Raw genomic sequence first — 24,794 nt, 5'->3', positions numbered from 1 at the left:
CAATCGTGCTCCCAAGCACTTGGAAACATGAATGCTTTGGCCATGGTTCCAAATACAGTAAACGTTACCTCAGCCAGCATAGCAGTGTATCTGCGGATACATATATAACAATGTCAGGTGCTTAATGAATATTGCTAATGAATACTTCAGTAACTGCTTTCAATGACTTACTTAAGTGTTTACTGGGGGAACCGGTAATTAGCCTTAAGCACCTAAATTATACCAAAATTCCAGTTTAGGCATCAAAATGTTTTTCTTATTTCACCTGAAGAGCAACAAAATTCAACTTATAAATGGGTATTTATGTGCTTAACTCCTATTTCATTCAGCACACGCTAGGTATCTGCAACCTAGCATGAAACTCACCCTATAAAGATCATACAACAGAAATACGGCAAATCAGAGGACTGAATGCGCCTCTCCTGAGTTCCAAACTGACACACGAGGAACTAAATTCAACCTCTTTTAACATCTCCCTCCAAGAAGGCCATAGCCTCATCTTTACTGATCACACTGAAATAGTCTTTACCATATCCTGATTTACAGCTATCCTCCTTAGTACAATATGTACCCTAAAAATGTGCAACATTTTTCACTTTCAAATGCAGTCCAACATAGAAACACTCCCTCCTTCTCTCTCATCTCTCACCTCCCCTGCTTCCAAAGCCTGATTCAGAAGCAGGGCGAGGGGAGGGGGGGGGGGGAAACAACACCACACAAACTACCACCATTCTTCTATCATAGGTTCATAGAGGCCTACTTAAAGCAAATAAAATTTCTCAGGTTTATAAAATTCTGACTGGACAGAGTCCTGGGCAATGTGCTCTAGCTGACCCTGCTTGAGCAGAAGCATTGGACAAGTTAGACTACATGATCTCAAGAGTCCCTTTCAACCTAAACAATTCTGTAATTCTGTGAAAATTCAACATTGGCATGTAAAACACAGGAATGTCATAAATTTTCTAAACCTACTATTTAATTTAAAGTATCCATTTAGCAGGTCTCGGAAACCTGAGCTACATGAACATTAATATGCAATCAGAAAACGTTCCAAGCTTGTCAAAAAGAGTTTTAATGCATGCATTTCCTTACAGTCATTTTCCTTACAGTCATTTTCCTTCTACTTTCAATACTGCCCACCCCATCCTCCTCAGCTTCCTGCAGAAGTTCTTTGCTTTGAAGAAGTCAAGGTATTTAAACGTGCAGTACTTACTATATAGCATCTTCAGATTTCTGTGATAATGTTCATCTTGACTTTTTATAAGATTTAAGTTTTTGTGTTAAGTGTAACTGGTAGGGGAAAAATAAGACCAGTACTTTTAACTAGAAATTTTAAAATTTACCAAGTTACGTTACTCAACTTCAAATGCAGCTAGGGCAGGAGGCTACTGCCTTGCCAAGCTGTAACAACTTTGCCCAAGTGTAATAACAATAGAAGGGGGTGGATAACTATAGCTATGCAAATTAAAACTAGGTTATGGGTTCAGGTATTTCACTTCGATGCAGTATTGCTCTTCACGGAAGTATTTCTCTGAAGACACTGTCTAGGTCCCCATTTTCCAAAATCTGTTAGTAACAACACTGTTTCCATTGGGAAAAAACAAGTGGTTAGCTATATAAAAGACAACTTTTTCAACAGGCTTACCTATCTTCCTGACAAATTTTGAGTATCTTAGGCTATTTACACATAAAAACAAACAAACAACCCAACCCAAATAACACCCACTATCCCCTGTGAAATGTCCCAGATGATTTCAAGAAACCTAGAACTTTAACAGTTGCAAAGAACTTGGACCATCTTAATAAAACATTACTGTTTGAAGCAACATTTTCCACAAGTCTAATGAAGGAATGAGAGGGTACTGGAAGAACAAGCAGTCACAATTTTTCACCTGTTTTGAATTAGGTGACTTAGATATCTTGACACCAGCTGAGGCCACACCATGTCATCCCATCCAAACAGCTGCATCATTGATAGAACGGGCTGTGGCTGGAGATCTGATAGGGCTTTGCTGGGTATATCCAAAGCCAAGAGAGTAAAACCTAATATAAAGAGAGAAAAACATGGCACCATATTAATGGTTTCTCAATACATCCCTTTTTCATTAGAAAGCATTGAAAATTAATGATGATTAATAACGTGCAGTCTGGGAGTACCAGAAATCTCAATTAAAACTGGGCAACTATTCTAACAGATAGCGTTTGTACACGTGTTAAAATGTAGTCCGTGTCCCAAGGAGGTTGTAAGTCAACATGACACACTGAATGCAAAGGAGGGAAAATGGATCCAAACATATGCAATTTTAAATATACTCATGAAACCACAGATTATAAATCCGGAAGGCATAGCTTTACCACCTATGCAATAAAAAAGATGTCTTAAAAACTTGCTTTTTTGTCTTCTTGGCCTCCCTTTCTTGCCTCCATCTACCACTTCTTCCCTTATACACATAAGTATTACTGTGCTTTACAGGGTTGAGTTTTATTTATTTGCTTAGTTGTTTTTACACACTTCTCTCAGCGAAGAACTGTATTTGGAAAGAATTCACTCAGTTAAAGCTGGTATCTTTCTATTTTTAGAATAGACTTTCATGTACCAGAAACTACTGTGTAAATAAAACACTACGGACAAGCTTATTCTTGAAAAAAAAGGATCTTCATAAAACAATTGCAGATCTAGAAACTGGGACAGTACTTTGCGCAGAGTTTTTGTTAATGAAGCATAACCTTTTGCTGTTTCTGTTAGGTCTACTGTGGAATCTGTATCTAACAATACAGCATAAAAAATATAGCACATTCTTTATGCTGCAAATGACAAAGGCATTTAAACTGAGGAAGAAAATGTAATCTGAAATGCTGAGCAGTTACTAGGTTATAGGAAATGAGAGGCACCAAATGAGTCAGGAAAACTGACTTTGGAGGGCAATGAAGTAAACAGGCTCACTAGTTCCCAAATTCTCCAGTTCAAGTTAAATATAAGTGTAATATTAATTTATTAAAATAGTGATTTATAAAACTGCACGCATTGCAAAACTGATTTTGAATTAGACAAAAAAGGCTAGTTTTCAGAAACAACAATGAAGCTATTTTAATTAACGGTGTGGGGACAGACTACCTTAAGCTATGAAGGATTTAACGTTTGCTTACGTGCCTCAGAATAAAAAAGGAGGTCACATATAGAGTCTCCACTCTGCCTTAGGTGAGGAAGCAATTTGTGCCAGACTTCTTCCAGATTATCACATTGATTCTACAGCATCAGCCATAACATGGGTGGAGGAGAAATGGGAGACAGAAGCCTTAATATGGGTCCCAGGCTAATTTGCCTGGCAGGGGGAGCAGGAGAGCTGTGACAGCTGCTCTCTCCTCTGGGCTGCAACCTCTAAGGCAAGAAGCTCATGCAGCGCGGGAAGGGTTTGCCTTCCTCTGTAGTACTGCCTAACACATCTCTATAAAGCAGGTCACAACTGCACTCCCCTGCTTCTAAGTGGAGTTTATAATAGATTGTTCTTCTTGCTGTTTCACTGCATTAATATAAAATAAAAAGATATGACGCTGTAGGAAATGAATGAAAGTTTTGACATTAACAACCTCTTCCTTTGATTTGTATTGCTGTTTCCCATACATGCTTCAGCAGTGTGAGACCACTACTGTTGCACGCTGCCTCCTTCATTAATGTTACCTACTAACTACTGCAGAGCTGCTTCAAATGAAGGATCTTTTAACTCTTCTATTACCAACTTGGTACTTCTGAGCTTGTAACTTTAATTCATATCATGATGGGAAAAAATATTTTATATTTCACTTCTCTAAATTTTAGTTAGATACAAGATTTCATTGTAACTACAGAATATAAAGCTAGCTACTGATGTTAAAGATCAAACTGGGATTTCTTTCTATTCACTGCCATGCTGACTTGTTGCACGTAGAGTTCGCGTATGGAATGTTGTACTTCAAGATTAAAACCCTTCAGTGTAAAGCAAGATAAATTATTAAAACGAATTATGAAATGGTTTTATGACCATGACCATAAAGGTTCAGCAAAAAACAAGTCATGTAATATAACCTTCTAAAATTTGTCTTCAAATGTAAAATATCATTTTACAAAATGTAGTTTGAACCGCAACCATAATGAGTAGTTCAACACAAAGTTATAAAAATTCTACAAAAATATGTAAATTCTAGATACAGTGAGAGAAGTTATTCTCATTTATATTGGATAACATTTGCAATGTTGATTATAATCTGTGACTAGTAGGGAAAAAGAAGTCAGGTTTGTATAGCTTCAAAGCCCGTTGGAGTTCTCAATCTGTTTGTATTCTATCAAGTAATTCAACACTACAATATTTCTTCTTGTCAAAATATTTAGTACAGAATCTACTTTTTTGCATTTATGCATATTTAAGTTACTACATGGAAGCAGAACTACCCCAAAATGCAAAATCCTTGAAAGTTTGTGACCCAGAAAGCAGCACCAAATCCAGTCAGTCACAGGGAGGATCAATGCTAACCTGCAGCTGTATCAGCAAGCTGCGGGGAAGGTGGCATCTGTGACATTCTCTGGCTCTTCAAGTAGGGAAAGAAATTTCTCCAGAGAGCACTGGCGACAGCAAGGTGGTGCTCTTTAGCCGCTAATGGAAGCTGTGCGTCTGGGGCCGTGTTCCCTAGCTGAAGTCCCTGGCTCACACGTTTGTGCACACTCCTAGGGAGAAACAAAAACAATGTTTACGTTCAATAAATGAAAAATTCACATCTTTTAAAAACGCATTTACAACTACTTTAAACCATAGAGCCTGAGAACTGAAGGATCATTTTGTGCAATTAAAACCTTTATGCAAAGACATTATGCATACCAGTTATTTGACGGATGAATGATGGCATATTAAGCATCGTAAAGTTAATGTTAATTACTAATGTCAACCATTAATTATATGCTTTTTAATATGTCAGATCAAAATGAGAAATAGGCAGCTTTAAAATTAATATCTGCACTTTGCAACTGCTAGCATGACACGCAAGCCTGCTTACAATCCCAAGCCAGATGCGTTTTGAAAATTTTTGTCAGTAGGGTGTTTAGGATAGGGCTGTGTACAGCAAATAATGGCAAATGATTTTGATCAATTGTAAAGCTTCCTTCTGAAACGTATTTCTCATTTGTAAAACCTCACTAGGTACGAGTTTAGATAAGAGAAAAGATTCATTTTATCCTGATGCGCTGCAGACAATTAGGTTTGACAGCAATGCCCACAGCTTTGTTAGTACAGTAAGGACAAAAGTTACCTCTACACGTAACTCCCATCTCTTCCTGAGACAATGTGGCATGAATTCAATAATGCACTCAATTTTCTTTGATTCTTCTAGTACCATTCCTGCTACTTAATCTAATTTGGAAGTTGTGACTTTCTAGAGGTTTAATAGAGATATGTCTGCAGGGAATCAATGTTCTCAGAGAAATGGGGGGCGGGGGGGGGAAGCATTAATAAATTTATCTGGTAGAGCAGGATAGAAGGCATTACTGCACTGGGCTGATCAACTAAATAACATGCTTATTAAAAACAATCTGTAGGAACGCACTATCATTCCTGTTCCTATTTATCTTCTGGTCAACTCAATTGAGATTGTGCATTAAAGCACAGGCAGCATTATTACATTTGCTTTATTAAATTCTATAAACAGCACTGTAAAGTCAGAGTCAAGATATTTATAAGATAATGGCAAAAGCAGAGGCATCGAGACTTGCCTTAACACTAACATTTGTAGACTATAATATTTTTTTTTCTTAATTGCCATTCTCGCAATAGCAACTGTTTTACAAAACTCTTCCCCTAGATCTTTATTCTGTGCTCACCCTAATTTGAAATAAACCAAAACAAAAATAGAAAAGACTCTAGCCCCTAGTTCTCTTCTGGGAATGTGAGAAAATTATGAAAGAATTACACAACTCACAGCACTCATTAGGACATCTGAAATGGAATAATTTTAAATAAAGAGTAGGCTGGCTGCAAGGCCTTCCCATACTACGGTTGATATTAGAAGCGCATCTCATTATATCAAATTAGTATCCAAAAATTCTGCCTAACACATAATTTAAAACATAAAACATACTGGCTGTCAAAGGTAACGATACCTTATGCCTGCCTGCAGGCATCCATTAGTTTCAATAGGACAGACAGAGAGAATTGAGTACCAGCTACTTTTCCAATGGCTACATTTAACAGACATGGAAAGGTATGTAATATTAGGAGGAATCAAGTATTTCTTTGAGAGACGGTGCAAGTCTAAACACAAGAACAGAAGCCAGAATTCTAAACCCAACATTTATTCCCTCTGTGGCTTCACATAAATCATTCAGCCTTTGTTAGCCTCAGTTTCCCAGCCATGATATTTGGATAGTAGACAGCTTACCCTTTAAGGATGCTGTGAAAACAATCAATGCTTAGAAACTGAGGATTATATTCAGTATGTCAGTGGTATTCCTATTTACAAGGCATATTCTCCAAGTCAACATGAATTGAAATAGAAGTGAGATTAGCATAAAAAGTCAAGCAATACTTCTTTGGGAGTATCCCCTTATTAAAAAAGGGGACAAAGAAAAGGGTATAGAAATAGTGAGGTCTAGAGGACAAAAAATGAAAAAGTAAAAGCAGGGCTAAAGAAGCAAGTTAAAAATATAGTTTTGCCTATTAAAAAAAAAAAAAAAGAAAAGTTTAACAGTAAAAACAAAGGGCTTTTCTGTTTTATTTTGTTAAGAAAGGAAAGCCTGATGCCTCATAGTACAGTGAATAAAACTTCTGGGACCAAATTCTGCCCTACTTACATCCAGAATATGCTGTAAAATTGCACAAAGACCTTTTTCTCTCCTCTAAATTGCCTCTCCAAAGAAGGGTGCCATGCATCTCCTTTAGCCATCTATGCAAAGTGGAAGGGTGTACAGACTTCCAAAGTAAGGCAATATATCTCTGTGTCAGTGGAAGGGCAACACGTACAAATCAGTATTTATGTTTATTCATAGTAACCTACACAAATGCTTGCAATAAGGTAAATGCTTAGAACTGATAGGGCATCAACATATGCTGCAGCTGATGTAGCCAGCTACTTCTACCAACAAGCAAATTTTTTAATTCTCTAAAAATATGGATAAATACAATTTTACTTTTTATTCAGGCTTCCACATTTTTCCAAGACTAGACAAGCTTATCATCAAACATAGAATCACGTAATAGTTTGGGTTGGAAGGGACCTTAAAGATCACTTAGTTCCAACCCCCTGCCATGGGCAGGGACACCTTCCACTAGACCAGGTTGCTCAAAGCCCCATCCAGCCTGGCCTTGAACACTTCCAGGGATGGGGCATCCACAGCCTCTCTGGGCAACCTGTTCCAGTGCCTCACCACCCTCACAGGGAAGAACTTCTTCCTTACGTCTAATCTAAATCGACCCTCTTTCAGTTTAAAGCCATTACCCCTTTTCCTATCACTACATGCCCTTGTAAAAAGTCCCTCCCCTTCTTTCCTGCAAGCCCCCTTTAGGTACTGGAAGGCTGCAGTAAGGTCCCCCCGGAGCCTTCTCTTCTCCAGGCTGAACCACCCCAACTCTCTCAGCCTGTCTTAAAGGAGAGGTGCTCCAGCCCTCTGATCATCTTCGTGGCCCTCCTCTGGACCCACTCCAACAGGACCATGTCCTTCTTATGTTGGTGGCCCCAGAGCTGAACACAGTAGTCCAAACATAACTCCAGCTCTGAAACTATATACATCTAGTTTTCCATTGTGTTAAGAGCTCTGGAACCACCAGTTGCCTCATTACAACCGTAATAACTTGGTGTTCATTTTACTTGTTTTCTATCACGGATTTCCTATTTCTGTAAAAAGAGGCATTTTTTCATTTTGCCATCAGATCAAATAAACCCTGGGTTTATAAAAGAGGGGAATGTTTGTGCTACCGGAATGAGGACTGTGGATGTATAGGTATAGCAGTAGCATGTGGGATTACTTTCTACATCCTACACCTGGGTAAGGAATTTCAGCCATTTATCTAGATCCAGGTATTGTAATCGCAAACCATGCTTTTACAATGATAAACCATGCCTTTGCAAGCCCAGATTACTAAAATGGAGTGAAACTTTAGTTCAAGCTGGAAAAGTAAAACACATAAAAAGCAGAAACCTGCCTATATAAGGGAAACTCAAGTCACTACTAGTCCATAATCTGCACCGGCTGCATATTGGCATCCAGACTTAATACAATGTCATTTAATTTGATCTACAAGGGTTCAGAAGTCCCCAACATGAGAGAAGACCTCTCTCCTCCTACCAGCTTTGCCAGGGACACACACTACCACCGTCAGGGGCTCCCAGATTATAAATACAGACACTGGTTTCTCCACAGACTGTACTCCCAGTTCCTCTGCTCCCAGACAATGCCAGGCCAGCCACAGCATCCACAGAACTCAGCTGCCCAGTATAGCCAAGATCAAGCTCAGAAAAGTCTTTTTAAAGGACCTGAATGACCTTTTAATGTTGAAACAAATAAATAATTAAAACCCAACACCTGCAGGACCAACACCCTTGAATCTAGGGAGATTGGGTAGAGATATATGAATATTTCTAAAATGATAAATGACTTTGACGCTTAGAATTTCAACTACTAACATCAGTTCTTTCAAGGCAAACTCAGGCAAAGCGAAATGAAACAGCATCATCACACTCAGATTCAAAGACAGGTAATAGGGTCTTTGTGCTCTCTGCAGATCAATGGAACTTGAATAATACTTGAATTTGGAGACTTCCCTGCCAAATATTCTCCCTCTTTTTGCATCACTGTAAGACTATCAACGCAGTTCCTCATTTTGATATTTTGGCAGCAAATGCATTGTGCCTTGGTCCTTTTTTAATGTTGCCATAAAGCACAGCAACAGAAGTGATTGGGGGAAGTTGAGGCTTCTTCAGCTATGGGGTACCTATGAAGATTTCAGCATAAAGAACTGAAGAGATATGGAGATTAGCTGATGCAGAGAACAATAAAGTGGGAGTTCTGATTTCAGTGAAGAAGACAGAAGAGCTTTACATTCTCTCAACAAACCCCAGACACAGAGGTGATGTCAGGTACTTAGAAATGTGCACAACAATAAAGTCATCAGCTTAAGGTCTCCCGAAAATCAAAAGCCACATTAACACAATGAAAAGTATATTTGTTTCTGCTGAAAAGATTAACAACAAGTTACACAATAAACATGGCATTAAAATAAAATCCAGAACAGAAGTGCCAGTGTTGACACTACTCCATTTCATATGAAAAGGTATTTCTGCTTCCCTTCCCCCTTACTTGTTGATACACACAAATTATATAGCACTATTGCATGGCAAAAGATTGGGCTGTAGAAATCTATCCAGTCATATTTTCTGTAGTTGTATAAATCTCACTGCAGTGACACATTCAAAATTTGTTCTACTGCTACAGGTGCAAAACTCTGAGATCTCTGCTCGACAGCAGCCCACTCAGGTTCAGTGACCAAACAATATTTACCAAGCAGCATTTCAGAATTCAATTCAATATTACTCATCCAATTTCACTTTCTTCAAATGCAATAAAACACCAATACTTCTTTAATACCTCTACTCATTTCTTCCTTTCGTTCCATCAGAACTGTTGCTTCCTACAGTGACCAGAACTGGAAGCAAGGTTTCAGCACTGAAGCCACACACATTTCCAGTAACTAGTCCTATCCAAGGTTAAGCTGAGAAACATCCTTGCATGGCTTCCATATGCCTCTGAAAATAATCCAGTATGGATATTCAACTAGTTGACTGTTATGCCATTTAGTTACCCGATAGTTATAGAAAATTGCAACCATAGCACTTAACTCATTGATCCATACAGATACCAACTCCCATGTTGACAAACTCACTGTCAACTTTTACTTAGTAATTTATTGATAAGCATTTACTTATTTTTATGTCTGTGCTTCAAATATGCAGTTTACACTAAATACATGTACATTTCTGAAATCATAACCTGTTATACTACCATAAAATATAACACAAAGTGTGAAGGAGAGTATGTTTTTTAGAGTTAATTACTTTTACACATAATTTTTCAAAACATTCAAAAAAGAAAAGCCAGTTTAAGTATGGACTAGAATACTGGCATTCACAAAGGCAAGGACAAAACGGTTGCATCTGGGTTCAAGTCTGCTTTCAATGCAGTATCATGGAGCTTTGCCAAGGTACCAGTAACAAACTGTATGATCCTACCTCTCATATACATGCAGATTCATGAAAATGAAATGGACCTGAATTCACGGAAGCGGCACCCTAGCTGCACAGTGATTCCACAATGGCCCAGCTCCTCCAAGAAGAAAATGCCCTAACCTAACCATGCTTAGAGATTGGTGGCAAGTCATAGATGTGGGTTTCAGGCATCTCATGGTAAAGGCTTTTGGCTTCCTGATCACTGGTGAATGATGTGACCACTTGACCTAACATGTAAAAAGATGAACCTTCTTTTTCTTGGCCATAGTTATGAATGCAGGTATGCCAGGTTGCAGAGCTCTGCACTGAACTCTTGGTTATCAGCCTGTTTAGTAAGTGCACTGACAGCATGCTTACGAGAATTTTAAGTGCTAAAACATCTAGTTTATGGCCTCAAAGTGCCTAAGCTGGATGCTAAACAGCTAAGGCCTGTGAAAACAGCCTTAGTGTCCCTAGGCACACAAGTTTAGGTACCTAGGGAACTTCAGTCGTTAAAACAGTCACGTACATACTTTCAAGACACTTCCACATTCAGGCTGTTTCAGTGAAACATGCATGAAAGAAGGTGACTAAATTCTACCCAAGTGTGATTCAAACATCCAAGTCCTCTTTTAAATCTGTTTCTAAGCTCTTTAAGATACAATTTCTTTTTTATATCCCTTTATATAGCACCCAGTATATTGACACTGGTGTGACTACAGTGGGAACCGGACAGAAGAAGCAATCCCACCTCAAATCAGAATCTCTCAACTTCAGTTGTTTCCATATCTGCAACATACATACAAAGTATTTATAAACTTTCTTCATATTTGAGCAACAGCCTTTTCACTCTCTGATAATTAAAAAACTCAAAAAAGCACAGAATTTTCACCCACCTTTATGGAATTAAAAAATAGGCTTCAGAAAGATAAGCAACTTGACAAACTTAAGGCCAAAAATAAATTTTCCCAAACATTAAAGGAAACATTTGAAAAAAATCCCACAGTTTATAATGAAAGCGTCAGCACTGTGTAAGCCCTAATGATAGCATCACCACCACCACAGAGCTGTACTGCTGACTGTACAAATAGAACTGGAAAAATCATGATACAATACTATCAAATATTAACATGCCCCCATCAGATCAGTATTTATCAAATCATGTTTCAGTGTTCTCCCTTCAGTTTAATTTGCTTCAATAATCCACACTAAACTGCATATTTAAATGTTTATTGCAAAAAGGATGTCCAAATAATATGCCTGGTTATGTATGTGTATGATGATCACTGATTGGTGTGATGAGGTAGGGAAGGCTAAGAAGGGAAGAGAGATGCTTTTCAGAACTCTAACGTCCAGTATTTTTATCAAATGCTTTAATGCATCCATTTGTGCTTAAGTTTTTTATAGCACAGACTTGCACAACATCATACATGCCAGTATTACAACATGCCTTGATCAGGCACAACAATATGAAGCACACACAAAGTGACAGGTCTTAGATGTTGGATGAGATCCAAAGGGATAAAAGGATGTAATGGTTAAAAAGCGGGGCACAAACAGATCTCAGACTCCTGGATCATAATTCCCAAACTGCTCACTTAGATCACCCTCTTTTGACCCTAGGTGCCTGCAATTCAGCTACACAAGAGCCTCTTGAGCTGAGTATCTAACCCACAATCTCCTTCCACTGGGGCCCAGAAATCTGATAACGACTAACCCACACCAAACAAAGCAGGCTGCACAAGGTCCAGCAGTAGCTACCTTCATTTTAAAACCTAGAATACACGTTTTTTTTAATGTAACAACCAATGAGTCACAGCCTCAGGGTGGAAGGCACCTGGGTCCAGTTTTGATAGACTGTTGGGATCAGGCTCTGCTCGATTGCGAATTTTACATTAAGTCAGTCACTGGATAAAAACGCGAAATCCCAGAACAAGGAATGGAGCCCATGACATTCTTCCCTCCCCATATTATGTCCTAACCACTAGGTAACATATATTTAATCATTCAGACTGTTGTCTGTTATTTTAAAAAACAAACAAACAACAAAACAAAACCAAACAACCCCAAACATATTTAAGTACGCATCTTCAGCAGTGGGACCTTACGAGTGGTTCCAAGCACACAGATTTCTGTTCTTCATGACACTGAATCAGACGTCTCTGGGCCCACCAGACACACACGGGATTCAATCCTCCACATTTTCTGTAGGCTAGCGGTAGACAAAGGAGGCAAGAGTGGTTTGTTGTACAAGACACGCATGCTGTATGTGCCAAACAAGTTGCTGCTCAGCTGGACCTGTTACTGTAGGCCATCAGACCGTAGTATCTTGGAAGACCCCCACGCCATTTCAAGGCAGGAGTCTTCCAAGCTCTGGTATCCTCCTAGCTCACCTGGACAGAGCTGTCAGGCAGGCAGGTGCCCTAGTGCTCAGGAGTAAAAGGTCAAAAGAGGCCTAAATCACTGTAACACTCTAGGACTGAGGTGCTTCAGACCATAATTTGAAAGGCTTGTTTATATATGTGTGTGTGTAGATATATATATATAGAGAGAGAGAGAGAGAAATAAAAATACCAGGGCATCTAGCTTAGGCTGCAAGAGACACACACAGACATCAGGGCAGCATTTCAGTTTTGACAGCTTCTCTCTAAAACCTTACCTAATCATTGCTAAAAGATACTTCACCTTCCTCCACCCAAAAATCCTAATGGGACTGTTTTCTGTTTTTCCCACACACCCATCAGGAAAGCATCGCCCCTAAACATTCTAAAACATATTTTGCATTATGTTCCCTTAATTGAAAAAATGCCTATTAACAAAATAAAAAAGGCTACAGATCCTTTCAATTCACCACACATCAATCGCTGCCTGAGTAGAAGCAGATCACACATGCTTTCCTATTGAAGATACAGTAGGTTTAAACAGAGCCATTCCAATTCTTTCATTGATGGTATAAATCTTCAAATCTCAGTGGAAGAGCCTAGTATATTCCTATTGTTAGTGGATCATTGACAGAACAGACTCAACAGTTAAGAGGCTTCTAATGTGACAATTTATATAAACAGAGTAATTAAAGTATATTAGAAATCCAGATAATCTCCCCCAATCAAACCAATGAAGGGCAGCCCATGGGCATTCAAATCACACATTGCAATTTAGCTCAGGGTCACCTTCCCAAGTTAAATAATATCAACAGAAAATACCTTAAACTAAATGATCCTTACTCATTACTAAACCTATTCAGGAAATTACATAAAGGTCTTTGAAGATACAAATATTTTAAGAACAGTTAACCACTTTAAACAACTACTTTTTTCCTTTTAGTGATTTGAAAACTAAAGCCAAGTTTCATTTCTCAGACATTACTTGGGATATTCACTAAAACATAGGAAAGAGTGAGGAAAATGTGACAGATCTTTTTAAATGTTATAACGCAAGTACAGCAGCAGCAATATTTTCTCACGTTACCTGAGAGTGCATTAGTATAGATGATGCAAGTTATCAGTAATTAAATTATTACATTATCAACAGCTAGGGAATCTAGCTCTTATGATTTTTTAATATCCTCACAAGCAATTACATTTTTTGACTATTTCTGTTTGGGGTTTTTTTGTTTGTTTTATGTATCTCCTACAAATAAGTTTATCAACTGCACAATTAAAAGCATTTGATTACATTACATTTTGACATAAAATAAAAAGTAAATCAAAACCAGCACTCTTTTTATAAAGCTTTCCAAATTTAAGGTTATATTAAAAAAACAAAAAAAACCCCAAAACATAACCATTGCAACCGAGCCCATACCAAGCAGAAATGGAAAACATACACTATTCAAATTTTAAGCCAATGTTCCTAAATTATTTTTTTTTAAACAACAGATGCTGTAATACATAGCTTGGCAGCTACTTCATTAGAGAAATACAATCTAATAAATGTGGCTCTTTTTCTGACACTAATACAGAGGAATTTGGTAGATCTATGCTATTCACTACATTCTTTAGATTTCAATGTAACACTACAAACAGCATGTAGCACAGAAAAAAGTGAACTGAAAGTCTCAGGTTTTAAGATAGTTGTCTTTTCCACAGCAATACGGAAACAATAATATGTTATGTTAGGATATATAATCAGCAAAGTTACTTCTCATTGCTCTATCCATTTTCCCAACCAATGAATCACTAAAATTGGCAAAAGCAACCATGACCTAATCCAAAGTTGCAAACCAAGCATTCAAAGTTAAGAGATGTTAGTTTGTCAAGCTGCAGCATCTCTGAACACGGCCATCCCTTGACACTTTAAATATATTCATTCTTTGGGAGTTCACCTTCTGGACTTGTAGAAGGAAGTAGCGCATAGGAGTGACAGAGACGACTCAAAATCTAGGTGTAATTCACATATACCCCTTTACTTTTTTTTCTACTGGAAGGCAAAAGTTGCACAAAGGCCAAAGCAGTAGTAGCCTGAACATTCCCGCCCTTCACTGGAGAGCAGTAAAAATTCTCAGGATACCACCAACAGACTTGGCAGAGACAAGAGGATAAAAAGAAGGCTATTTTAAAACTCATGGAGTTGCAGGAAGAAATGTGGAAATCCTTCAAAAAGGAAAGTGGACAGACAGCAACTGCTGAAAAGTTTAACTTAGAAAGAAAAAAACCCACAAATGAAGTGACCTCCAAGCACAGCCAGCTCTCCCTCCTCTGTTATACCACTTCTTTCATCACATTCTTCCTGCAATGACCTTTCCCCCATGCACTATATGGCAGAAGAGAGACCTGGAACATGTTATGATCACCCTGTCCTGTCCTTCTGACTCTGCCAGACGACTGTGGATGCAGTGAGACTTGCAATGATCCAGGCCAAAGAGATGCCATAATCGTGAGATGCAAGTGAAGCTGTCATATAAACACTTGCAAGAATTTTCCACAAGTTGCTTGATGAAGGTCTTAAATATATGGAGAAATGGGCCAGCAGTCTACCCGAAATACTTATTAAGTTACAAGAAACAGCAAGTATTTGGAAGAGTACTAGCATAAAATAAAATCATGGATAAAGAAAAGGAAATCAAGCTTGAAATTCTTTTTTACTGGCTGGATTCCCTTTACTTTAAAGAGAGGCAAAGCAAGTGTCACCAAAATAGTGATTCCACAATGTGCAATATTGAAGATGGGGCATTAAGTTCCAATGATTTTCCATGCATTTAACTTTAAATTTTAGAGGCAAGTCATTCATTAATAGGTCTGCATTCATCACAGATACAAAACGTCAACATATCTTATATTACTCCTTCAATCTACTGATTTGTAGGTAATAATGTTTCTTTATTTTTAGATGTGGAACACTACAAAATGTTTTTCTTAATTACTCTAAAATGTTATCATGGATTTCTTTCAGAACACAAATATTTTCCTAAAGTATTCACCATTTTGTAAGCAAGCAAACAGTGTAACAGTCCCTTAGTTAACCACTAATTCATTCATCACTAAATTGTTTTACCCATTTTTGAATGGTTAGTCTTGATGAGCATTCCCTGTATATGCCCAGGAGAAGAAATATCCAAGGCAACATCTACAGGACCACACTAATAAAAAAAAAAAAAAACCCAAAACCAAAAAAACCCTATCTGCACATCAAAGAGCTCACATCCTGATATCAAAGTTTCTAATCTTCACTGGGATGGAAAGTGTTAATGCTGTGAATAAAAGGTTTTCAGCTGCAGTTGAATCATGTGAAGATTATCAATATAGCAGCAAAGTACAAAGGGGCTTCAGCAAGGTTACTGAGTTTAATATAATCCTCTCTATAGCTAAGCACAGTAATAGACAACCCTGTGTTCACTGTGACAGCATGTTGTGTATGCTCAGTAATACTTTTAAAATATACAGGGAGAACAAGGAATCCCCAACATCTTTCCTACACTCAAAGTAAAGATATTAACAAGAACAGACACACAAACCCTAAAACACAAAGGTACAGAAAAGCCAAACATTGAAAGCTGCAGCATATTAGTTAGCACTTTCTCCTAACCCTTCTCAAAGGGTTTAACTACATCACTGAAAAGACAAGTTGTTATGACTATAATTTAAATGCAAGCAACAAAGCTCTAGCCTGCTTTGGCTAGTTCTGCTAGGAGGGAACATTACCTCCGCTTCAGCCACCCTAGCAAATTTGTGCCAGAGCGCTGTTGTCTTTTCCTAACCACATTTAACTAAGATAAGGTTGCAAGAGCAGCAAAGACAACACAACCTGCTTGAATTCAGTGCAACTGGTTCACATTTCAGCTTGTGGAATACTCTTTGGAAAAACAGACAGCTAATTTGAGCCCAACTGCAATTTTCCTTCATTACCTTCACTGGTATTCAGCCAAGTTAGCTTCTCCCCTGTACTACACAGGCATACGCTAACATCACAGTTTTCTTTGTGTCTTTAATGCAAAGTATACACTGGAACACACAAAGTGACCCTCTGCTGTCCCAAAATCTGAAGTCCCAGGAGAGTCAGTCCAGGTACTCATTTCAGCAGCAGGGCTCAGGTGTTCGCAGATCTCAGCCAAGCACTCTATGCTAGGCTCTGCACTGTTCAAGGCACTGGGAGTCATGTTGCTTTGCACAGGTAAGTCGGTGCTCAGTTCTTTCAAGAAACAACACAGAAAAATCAAACAGTTAAAAAGACATTTAGTTTGCCTAAGCAGACTTTCAGCATAGGTCAGATTCAGATTTTTTTAATCCTCTCAAAGAACAAATAGAGAAAAAATAAAGGAAAAAAATGGACGGGCTGCACTGAAATTGGTGCTATCCTAAGCTGTTGTATTTCCCTTTTTACTTCACATACATACAAAAAACCCACCTAAACCAAACTTAGTATTTCTAAATCATTGCCATTTCACAGAACTTAAAATAGGTCCATTCCAATTCTTAAAAGCCTTATTTTGAATAGCAATCTTTGTAACAAACTGACATTACAATTAGTTTTGATCAAAGACAAAATTCCCCAATAAACTCTTGTATTACATGCAAAACTTCAGAACAGTAAACCTGCCTCAGCCTCTACTGCAGTGTTTTGCAAAGGTCCTTTCAGAGCTCCTAGTGAGCTGTGAGCCACATAACCTGACCCATAAATGCTAAGTCTTCCCCGGTGTAGGATTCAAAGTACATTCATCACATGATTGAATTATGTTCTTTACCAAAGGCAGACATTCATTCACGAGGGCAGGGTCTGCAGGCACGTCACCTCACATGATGAGAGTTTAAAAGAAAAACACAAAACACACTCATCCAGCATTGCGGGGGTGGGGGAGCACATGCAGAGGCTTGCAGGTGTCACTGGAGGCTCTCTGATCAGTCCTAACCACGAGACACTTCACTCTTTGGTTTTGAGGGTTTTATTTGTTTGTTTTAAACAGAGGTCATCTGTTATATAAAAGATTTCTTAGGAACTACTGAGAAATCGTAATTACAGTTCTGTAGGCTTAAATTATAGGGGCATAATTTCATTTTTTGGTTTTTTTTTAAAATATGAGACTGAATTTGGTTTCCAAACTATTCTATATTTGAAAGAACAGGAAGTCTAGATCACTCCAGACAACCTTTATTCAAGTTGATAGCTTATTAGGAACATAAATGCTAGTATCTGTCATATAGGGAACAGACAGTATTAGCTGTTATGTATTTAGCTGGAAACAGCAAATCACTGCTGGTACACAAGATCATTTTTAACAACCTTCCGTGACAGCTCTTCCTCCTTGCCATCAGAGCAGGATGGAGTTACAACCAGAGACTCGAGGGTCACAGCAAATAACCTGGCAGCACCATTTGCTTCCTGCTAAAGACCTTCAAAATGTTCAAAAGAAAGATCCACTCAACCCCATCAAGGCCTTCTGAGTGAGCTCTTTGCTTGCAAAGTTCTAAAAAGATGCCACACATCAAAGAATATCCTGGTATTACATGCAACAGTCCTGCCTTGAATACATACTGTTGAGTACAAAACCCACATTCTCCATTCTTACTGCGAAGTCAAGAGAATCACAGAATGGTTGAGGTTGGAAGGGACCTCTGGAGATCACCAGGTCCAACCCCACTGCTCAGGCAGGGACACATAGAGCCAATTGCCCAGGACCATGTCCAGATGGCTTTTCAGTATCTCCAAGGATGGAGACTCTGCCACCTCTCTGGGCAACCTGTGCCAGTGCTTGGTCACCCTCACAGAGAAAAGAGTGTTTCCTGATGTTCAGAGGGAACCTCTGGTGTTTCAGTCTGTGCCCATTGCCTCTGGTCCCGTCACCGGGCGCACTGAAAAGAGCCTGGCTCCGTCCTCTTTGCACCCTCCCTACAGGTATTTATATACATTGATAAGATCCCCCTGAGCCTCCTCTTCTCCAGGCTGAACAGTCCCAGCTCTCTCAGGCTTTCCTCACAGGAGAGATGCTCCAGTCCCTTCATCTTTGTAGCCCTTCACTGGACTCTCTCCAGTATGCCCATGTCTTTCTTGTATTGGGCAGTGCAAAATTGGACACAGTACTCCCGGGGTGGCCTCACCAGTAATAAGCAGAGGGAAAGGATGACCTCCCTTTCACCTGCTGGCAATGGTCTGCCTACTCCAGCACAGGATACCATCAGCCTGCTTTGCGGCAAGGGCACATTGCTGGCCCAAATCCCTGATGAAGGTATATGGAAACCTTCCGCATCATTGTAAAATGAATCATACATGAATATAATTTATAGTGAGAATCAGAATGCCAGTTTATCTGGGAAACTGAAATAAAGTAGAAATGCTGAGGTGAAAAAAACGAGTGCTTCTTATTTCAGTCATGTTACTAATACATAGACAAACTGCAGATTGCAAATGGGTATCTTCCAGAGAACTCTTCTGTTCGAGCAAAACTTCTAAAATTTGTAATCTTCTAGAAACTGCGTGTTAAATAGGATTTCTAAAATCTAAACTGGAAGGGACCTCTAGAGGTCATCTAGTCCAACCGCTCAAAGCAATGCCAGTCTTGAATAACCCTAAGGAGGGAAATTTTACAACCTGACTTAGAAACTTGTTCCAATGTTTGACTACCCTGGGAAAATTTTATCCTTGTATCTAATAAAAACTTCCTTCATCACAATCTCCAGTCCATTGCTTTCTACTACTATACACCTCTGTGAAGGGTCTGATTCTATCTTATCTATAACCCCCCCCCATTAGATTATTGTACAAAACAATAAAATACCTTCCCCCTGCCACCTCCCATCCAAGCCTTCTTTTCCTAAGGTGAACAAATTCAGTTTTCTCTGTCTCCCCTCATAGGGCATTTACTCCAGACCCCTAATCATGTTGGTGGTCCTCTGCTGGACTTAAATCAGTATTTCAATGTTTTTCTTGTATTGGGAACCCAATATGCTGCTTACTTACACAACATAATTTACTTGAAACACATTCTTCTAGAGCACCAGGAGGGCAATGAAGTGTAGCTGTCTATAGCTATACAATAGCCCAGACTCTGATGTAAAAATTCAGAAAATTTGTTGTAAGCTAAGCCTTTTTTACTAATTCCTTACTTTCTTTTGTTCACAAAAAAACTCCATGAGAAATGATAAATATGCAGTGTGACTGGAATGCCAACCAACTGGTTTTGAAAGGCCAGTTACTGAAGCCCATTTTTAAAGTACAGTCATTTCCAAAATCCTACCTTATCTCTTCCATGGGACTCTGAGATCAGGATAACACCAGTTGACAGAGAATTATAATGATGGGATAGGTTCATATCTTCTGTAAGCTATTGTTTACACTTTTTTAAAAAGTAATTTTTCACACAGTAAAGATACCTTAAAAAAAAAAAAAGCTTAACAGGTTGACCTTAAACAGACGATTTCTTACAATTCAGAGTCCAGTAGTTAACGGACTCCCAGTGCTGATGGATGCCCCACACTGGGGAACAGACACCCACATACTGTACTAAAGTGGATCTCTGTTTAAGCTCATGGTGTTTTATTCAAACAGATCAAATCCGCACAGATCCCTTTGGAAAAGCTTACAATTTGAGAGATGTGATGGTCAATTTATGGTCAGGTAAAGATCATTAAAATTCTTCTTAGCCACACTATGAAAAAACCCAAAGTTTGGCAAATTACTTGAAACAAATTCACTGAGATCAACTTCACCACATCTCTCAAATGTTTTCCTTTACCTAGCACAGCTTTAGAAACGCAGCTTCTCTCATTGAGCATGTTCTCACCCAGACTCAAGTATGAAGAAGACAGAGAGAAACCGGTAAAATAGCTGTTGCGGCTGCAGAAATTCAAATGTTGAGTTGGTGTCATCTCAGTTGCAATTTCCTGATCTGATCAGGAGATGTGAAATGGACTCTGAGGATAACTACACAAAGTCCTGAGGGGAGGTAAAGGAACAGTATCAGAATATAAATTCCCAATACTGAAAACAAACAAACTAGAAGTACTACTACCCACAGTTATCTCTTCAAACATTCTGAATTTCCAGTAACACACCTGTCTTACCATTACATGTGTTAACACTTTCTTATTATCATGCCATTCTTATTTTTCAGGTAGGAAGCCTAAAAAAATATTTCAAGTTATCTGCGTTTCTCTTAATTTAAAACAAGACTGTAACAGACAGGAACTGTAGTTCAAATAAAGTTTTTCTTTTTTAAAATGAAACTCTCTGCTCCAGCTCCTCTAGCTGCCTTTGCAGAAAATCAAAAACCTATATGCATATGGATACTCTCTAGCAACCTGCTGGGAGTCATATACTGTAAGTTGTTTAGGAAAATCTTTCTCTCCAAGAGAGAAAAACAAATTTTGGAAGGCAGGCAAACTTGTACTCAAGATAATGAACTAACTTGTTTCCAAATTCCAAAACAAAGTATTTTATTTCCTTCCTGAAAAATCAATTCTGTTCTTTATGGAGTATCTGTTGTGTTAAAGGATGCTGTTTGCGTAATACATCTTTTTAGTGAAGGAGATTACTTTGGGGACAAAACATCCCCTACTAAAATTGTTCCCAACATTTGGTAATAGAGACAGTAGAGCTAATTTTCTGTCATCCAGGAAGAACGGTAGGCTTGCTAAACTTTTATCATCATCCCTTCTGAAACACAGTAAAAATCACTGTTAGAACTGATAGTTTATTAGATCAAAGCTACCATCAACAATGTCAATTCTGCCTGGTTGTGTTAACAGGAAAATGTTTTACGAGTTCTACCACTGGGCATCCATTTAACTTCCAGCACCAGCTATGCTGTAAAACATAATTTAGTTGGTGACCTGCGTGTGTGGGAAGCATTATCCAAGCAAACTTCTCACAGTCTGACAAAATGCTTTGATTTGCACTGTTCAGATGATTGAACAAAGACTTTAAGCAATCACCAACAACAGCTTTTATCTCCAAATGTGCTAAAAGTGTAATACTACATGAGAGCAACCTATTGCTTTAAGACCAGATTTGATAAAATACAAGTGATTGGATAAATACTACATTTTAAACTTGTACACATCTTGTCCATTAGGCTTAAGTATTAGTAAAGTTTGCATTTATCTTAAATATAATTTTTAGCAGTTTCCCCACACAACACTCATAATGCCTCCATGGTATCCATGGTAACCTCTTTGCTTATATATAGCTTAAAATACACATTCATTCCAATTAGGTGAAATAAACAGAAAATAGCCATTCATAATTCCTCAAGTTACTGCTGTCCTTTCTTTTAGATAGTATTCGACAGTCTTCAGAACAGTTCCTAGTTTGTCTGCCACATGCAGTCGAAGACAGATAAGTAAGTATGTCACCAAATTCTCTTCCCTGCATCACAGCAGAACTGATTCCATTACTCCCAATAATATGCACAGTATACAAATACAGGTATCTAATAAATTCCTACATAACTCCAACAATGCAGATACAATAACTTACTGTGTTTCTTTTCAGTGCAAATGTATTGCTACTACTCTGCAAGGCTTCCTGGAGTTTAATCTATTCTTTATACTATAAAAAACATTTGATTTATAATAATCTGACACACATGCAATGTCTTTCAAAAAAGACTCACTTCTGACAGGAAACATGCTCAATAAAATATTATTATATCTAATATTCCATTGTATTTCATATCAAAACAGAAAGGGATGTTTTTTAAAAACTTGCAGGACATAATTTTTTAAAACATTCTGCTTCTATGGGCCTGTTTGGCACTTTTTAGAATTCCTTAAGATGCACTTGCCTACTTCATAATTTTTTTTTAATTATTTTTTTTTTTTTTTTTTTTCTGAGAAAGGAGCTGATAAAAGCACTTTCTGATGTTTTTACATAAAAACCACTACAATGAAAAACCAGGATGAGCCTTGGGACACCTACCAGCTCCTACTACTCTGCCTACATTCAGCATGTCATGTCCTTGCTACACAGCATCACCTACCACAGATAGATGGCACACTGTTAATCATGTCAGAAATAACCGCTTAAAGTTTTCTATGCAGCTGCTGAAAGAATTCAGAGACCTTGCAAGGCACACAGAGTTAAATATTTAAGCTGTTTTTCCTATTTTGCTCTTCAAAACCTTAAACTAGAAAATCCCTTGAGTGAAAAGTCAGAGAAAGGCTACCATCCCTTCTAGGGTTAAAAGATGCTTTTGTAAGATTTTTAGGTCAGATTAACCTTTTGTTCACAATAGGGCTGGTTATTGGTTTTATTTTTTACTGTCTTTAACACAGGTAAAAAAATCAATATGAAGCGAGACAAAGGGCTCTGGAGGCCCTGGCTACACCAGCTTTTGGTTTGGCTCACGCACAATCCTACAACATGCTGAGGCTGGGAAGGATTAGCCTGCTTGTGTTGAGTAAACCGATGATACTCAATAAACAGTTTCTGTTGTAAACCCCTTAGGACGTGCAAAGCCACACTAGTTGGCATTAGACCAGATAAGCTGCCGAACCAGCTGTAATCTCATTTAGACCTGAGCTGATCCTCCTGTCCTTTCATTCCACAGGATCAAAGCAAAGCACTGAGGAGGCAGCTGTATTATAGCAGCAGTGCTTGCTGGATGCGGCAAACATTTCATAAATTCCTCTCCTTGAAGCAAGCCTGCACATAATCTACCCAGAGCCAGTTCAATCAATGGATTTCTGAATTCATTAGTCTTATTATTACAGGATAACTGTTTTCCCCACATAGCGTGCTGGTTGTTGCAAGCCAACTTTGCAAAACAGCTCTTATTGCTGACCATTTCTTTCTGGTAATGGGCCTTTGCATTTTTGCTGTGCCACATGAAAATGATTTAAAGCACTTCAATGCAGTATTTTTTTTAAAGACTGGAAGTAAAACCAATTCACGAATATTCAAGTAGGAAGCCCTGAAATACAGTAAATTCTTCCAAGCATAATTACTGGCTACCTGCTCACATGCTTTCATGCATCAGTAATAATGACCAATGTTTTCTGAGCTCAATGACAGCAAATGATAATAGCGAAAGCAGAGATTATATCATTGTAGTAGCATGAATACAGACAAAAATTACAGATGTGAAAGGAGTCATTCTAAGAAAGAGATTTCTATTTGCCTTTTACTCTTTGTGTTCTCTGGAATTAAAAAGAAGAAATATTTTCATTCTTAAAGAAACTAATAGCACAACTTAAAAAAACCCAGAAAAGCACAAAAGCAACAGGTCTTTTTAAACTAAGCAAAAATGAAATCCAAGACACTGGATCAAATAAGACTTGAGGGTGCAACATTCAATTTCCGTACACCATATGGAGTTTTCACTGTGCAATTACAGATAAAAAAATATTATAGTATAACCTTAAGAGCTTTAGAAGAACAGAAAACACGTCAACTGCTCCATTTCCCACAAGTGAAGTCTGCAATATAACACATATTCACAGATAAAGAAAGTAAAATTAGATTTGTAACTTACATTAGAATAAGGAAACACTATTAAAAAAATATTTTTCAGTCCTTTGATTTGCTAATTGTATTAATTGTTGATGTAAAGATCTAAAGTTTTCTGGTGTAGTTGCACTGGCAAAAAAGGATGCAAGAAGAATTATGCAGTACAGCAGGGATTTTTGGGTCATGTACAAGCAATGTTAGTGATTCTTGGATCACTCTGAAGAATGAACAGTAGCCACAGAACTAAGTTTCGCCAGAAAAATAGGGGAGGCCAGGTAACCCTTACAATTAAGGTAAAAATAGAAGTGTTTATAACTTACTGCTATTTGCAGCCAGTATAAATATACAATACATTTGTGCACACAAACTGAAAAGACAGAGGATCTCTCACAGAGAACTCCTCTGAGTTTACAGAGCACAAGAGAAAGATCTGTATCATCTTTGCATGCACATCCTAACCCACAGTACACAGATCTATTGGACCTCTGTATCTGGCCATTAATGTTTTTAATAAGAGTACAAAAAAACCCTGTCCCTGTAGTAAAAAGCTTCAATGAAGTATAATAAAATCAGATGTTTAACACATGCAAATGATTTTTTAACAGATTACAGAGATGAGATGTTTAGTATGAAACTTTTTTTAAGCACTAAAGTACAGATGTGCTAGAGCATGTCATAGGCAGCTGGCAAAGATG

The 24,794-nt window shown here is 38.1% G+C and overlaps 1 protein-coding gene across 2 annotated transcripts in view; it reads right to left on the bottom strand.

Moving 5' to 3' along the window:
- MMS22L (MMS22 like, DNA repair protein) overlaps positions 1-24,794 on the bottom strand; it is a 97,711-nt gene that overhangs the window by 23,037 nt on the left and 49,880 nt on the right. For both annotated transcript variants that reach the window (XM_030036235.2, XM_030036234.2), the window contains exons 15-16: positions 4,509-4,699; positions 1,893-2,043 (exon numbers count right to left, since the gene is read on the bottom strand). In XM_030036235.2, the coding sequence (XP_029892095.1) occupies positions 1,893-2,043; positions 4,509-4,699 (342 nt within the window). The remainder of the gene's footprint in view (positions 1-1,892; positions 2,044-4,508; positions 4,700-24,794) is intronic.

Source organism: Aquila chrysaetos, chromosome 2 (genome assembly GCF_900496995.4).
Source record: "Aquila chrysaetos chrysaetos chromosome 2, bAquChr1.4, whole genome shotgun sequence".
NCBI classification, from domain to species: domain Eukaryota; kingdom Metazoa; phylum Chordata; class Aves; order Accipitriformes; family Accipitridae; genus Aquila; species Aquila chrysaetos.
This window is presented reverse-complemented; position numbering and strand designations above follow the sequence as displayed.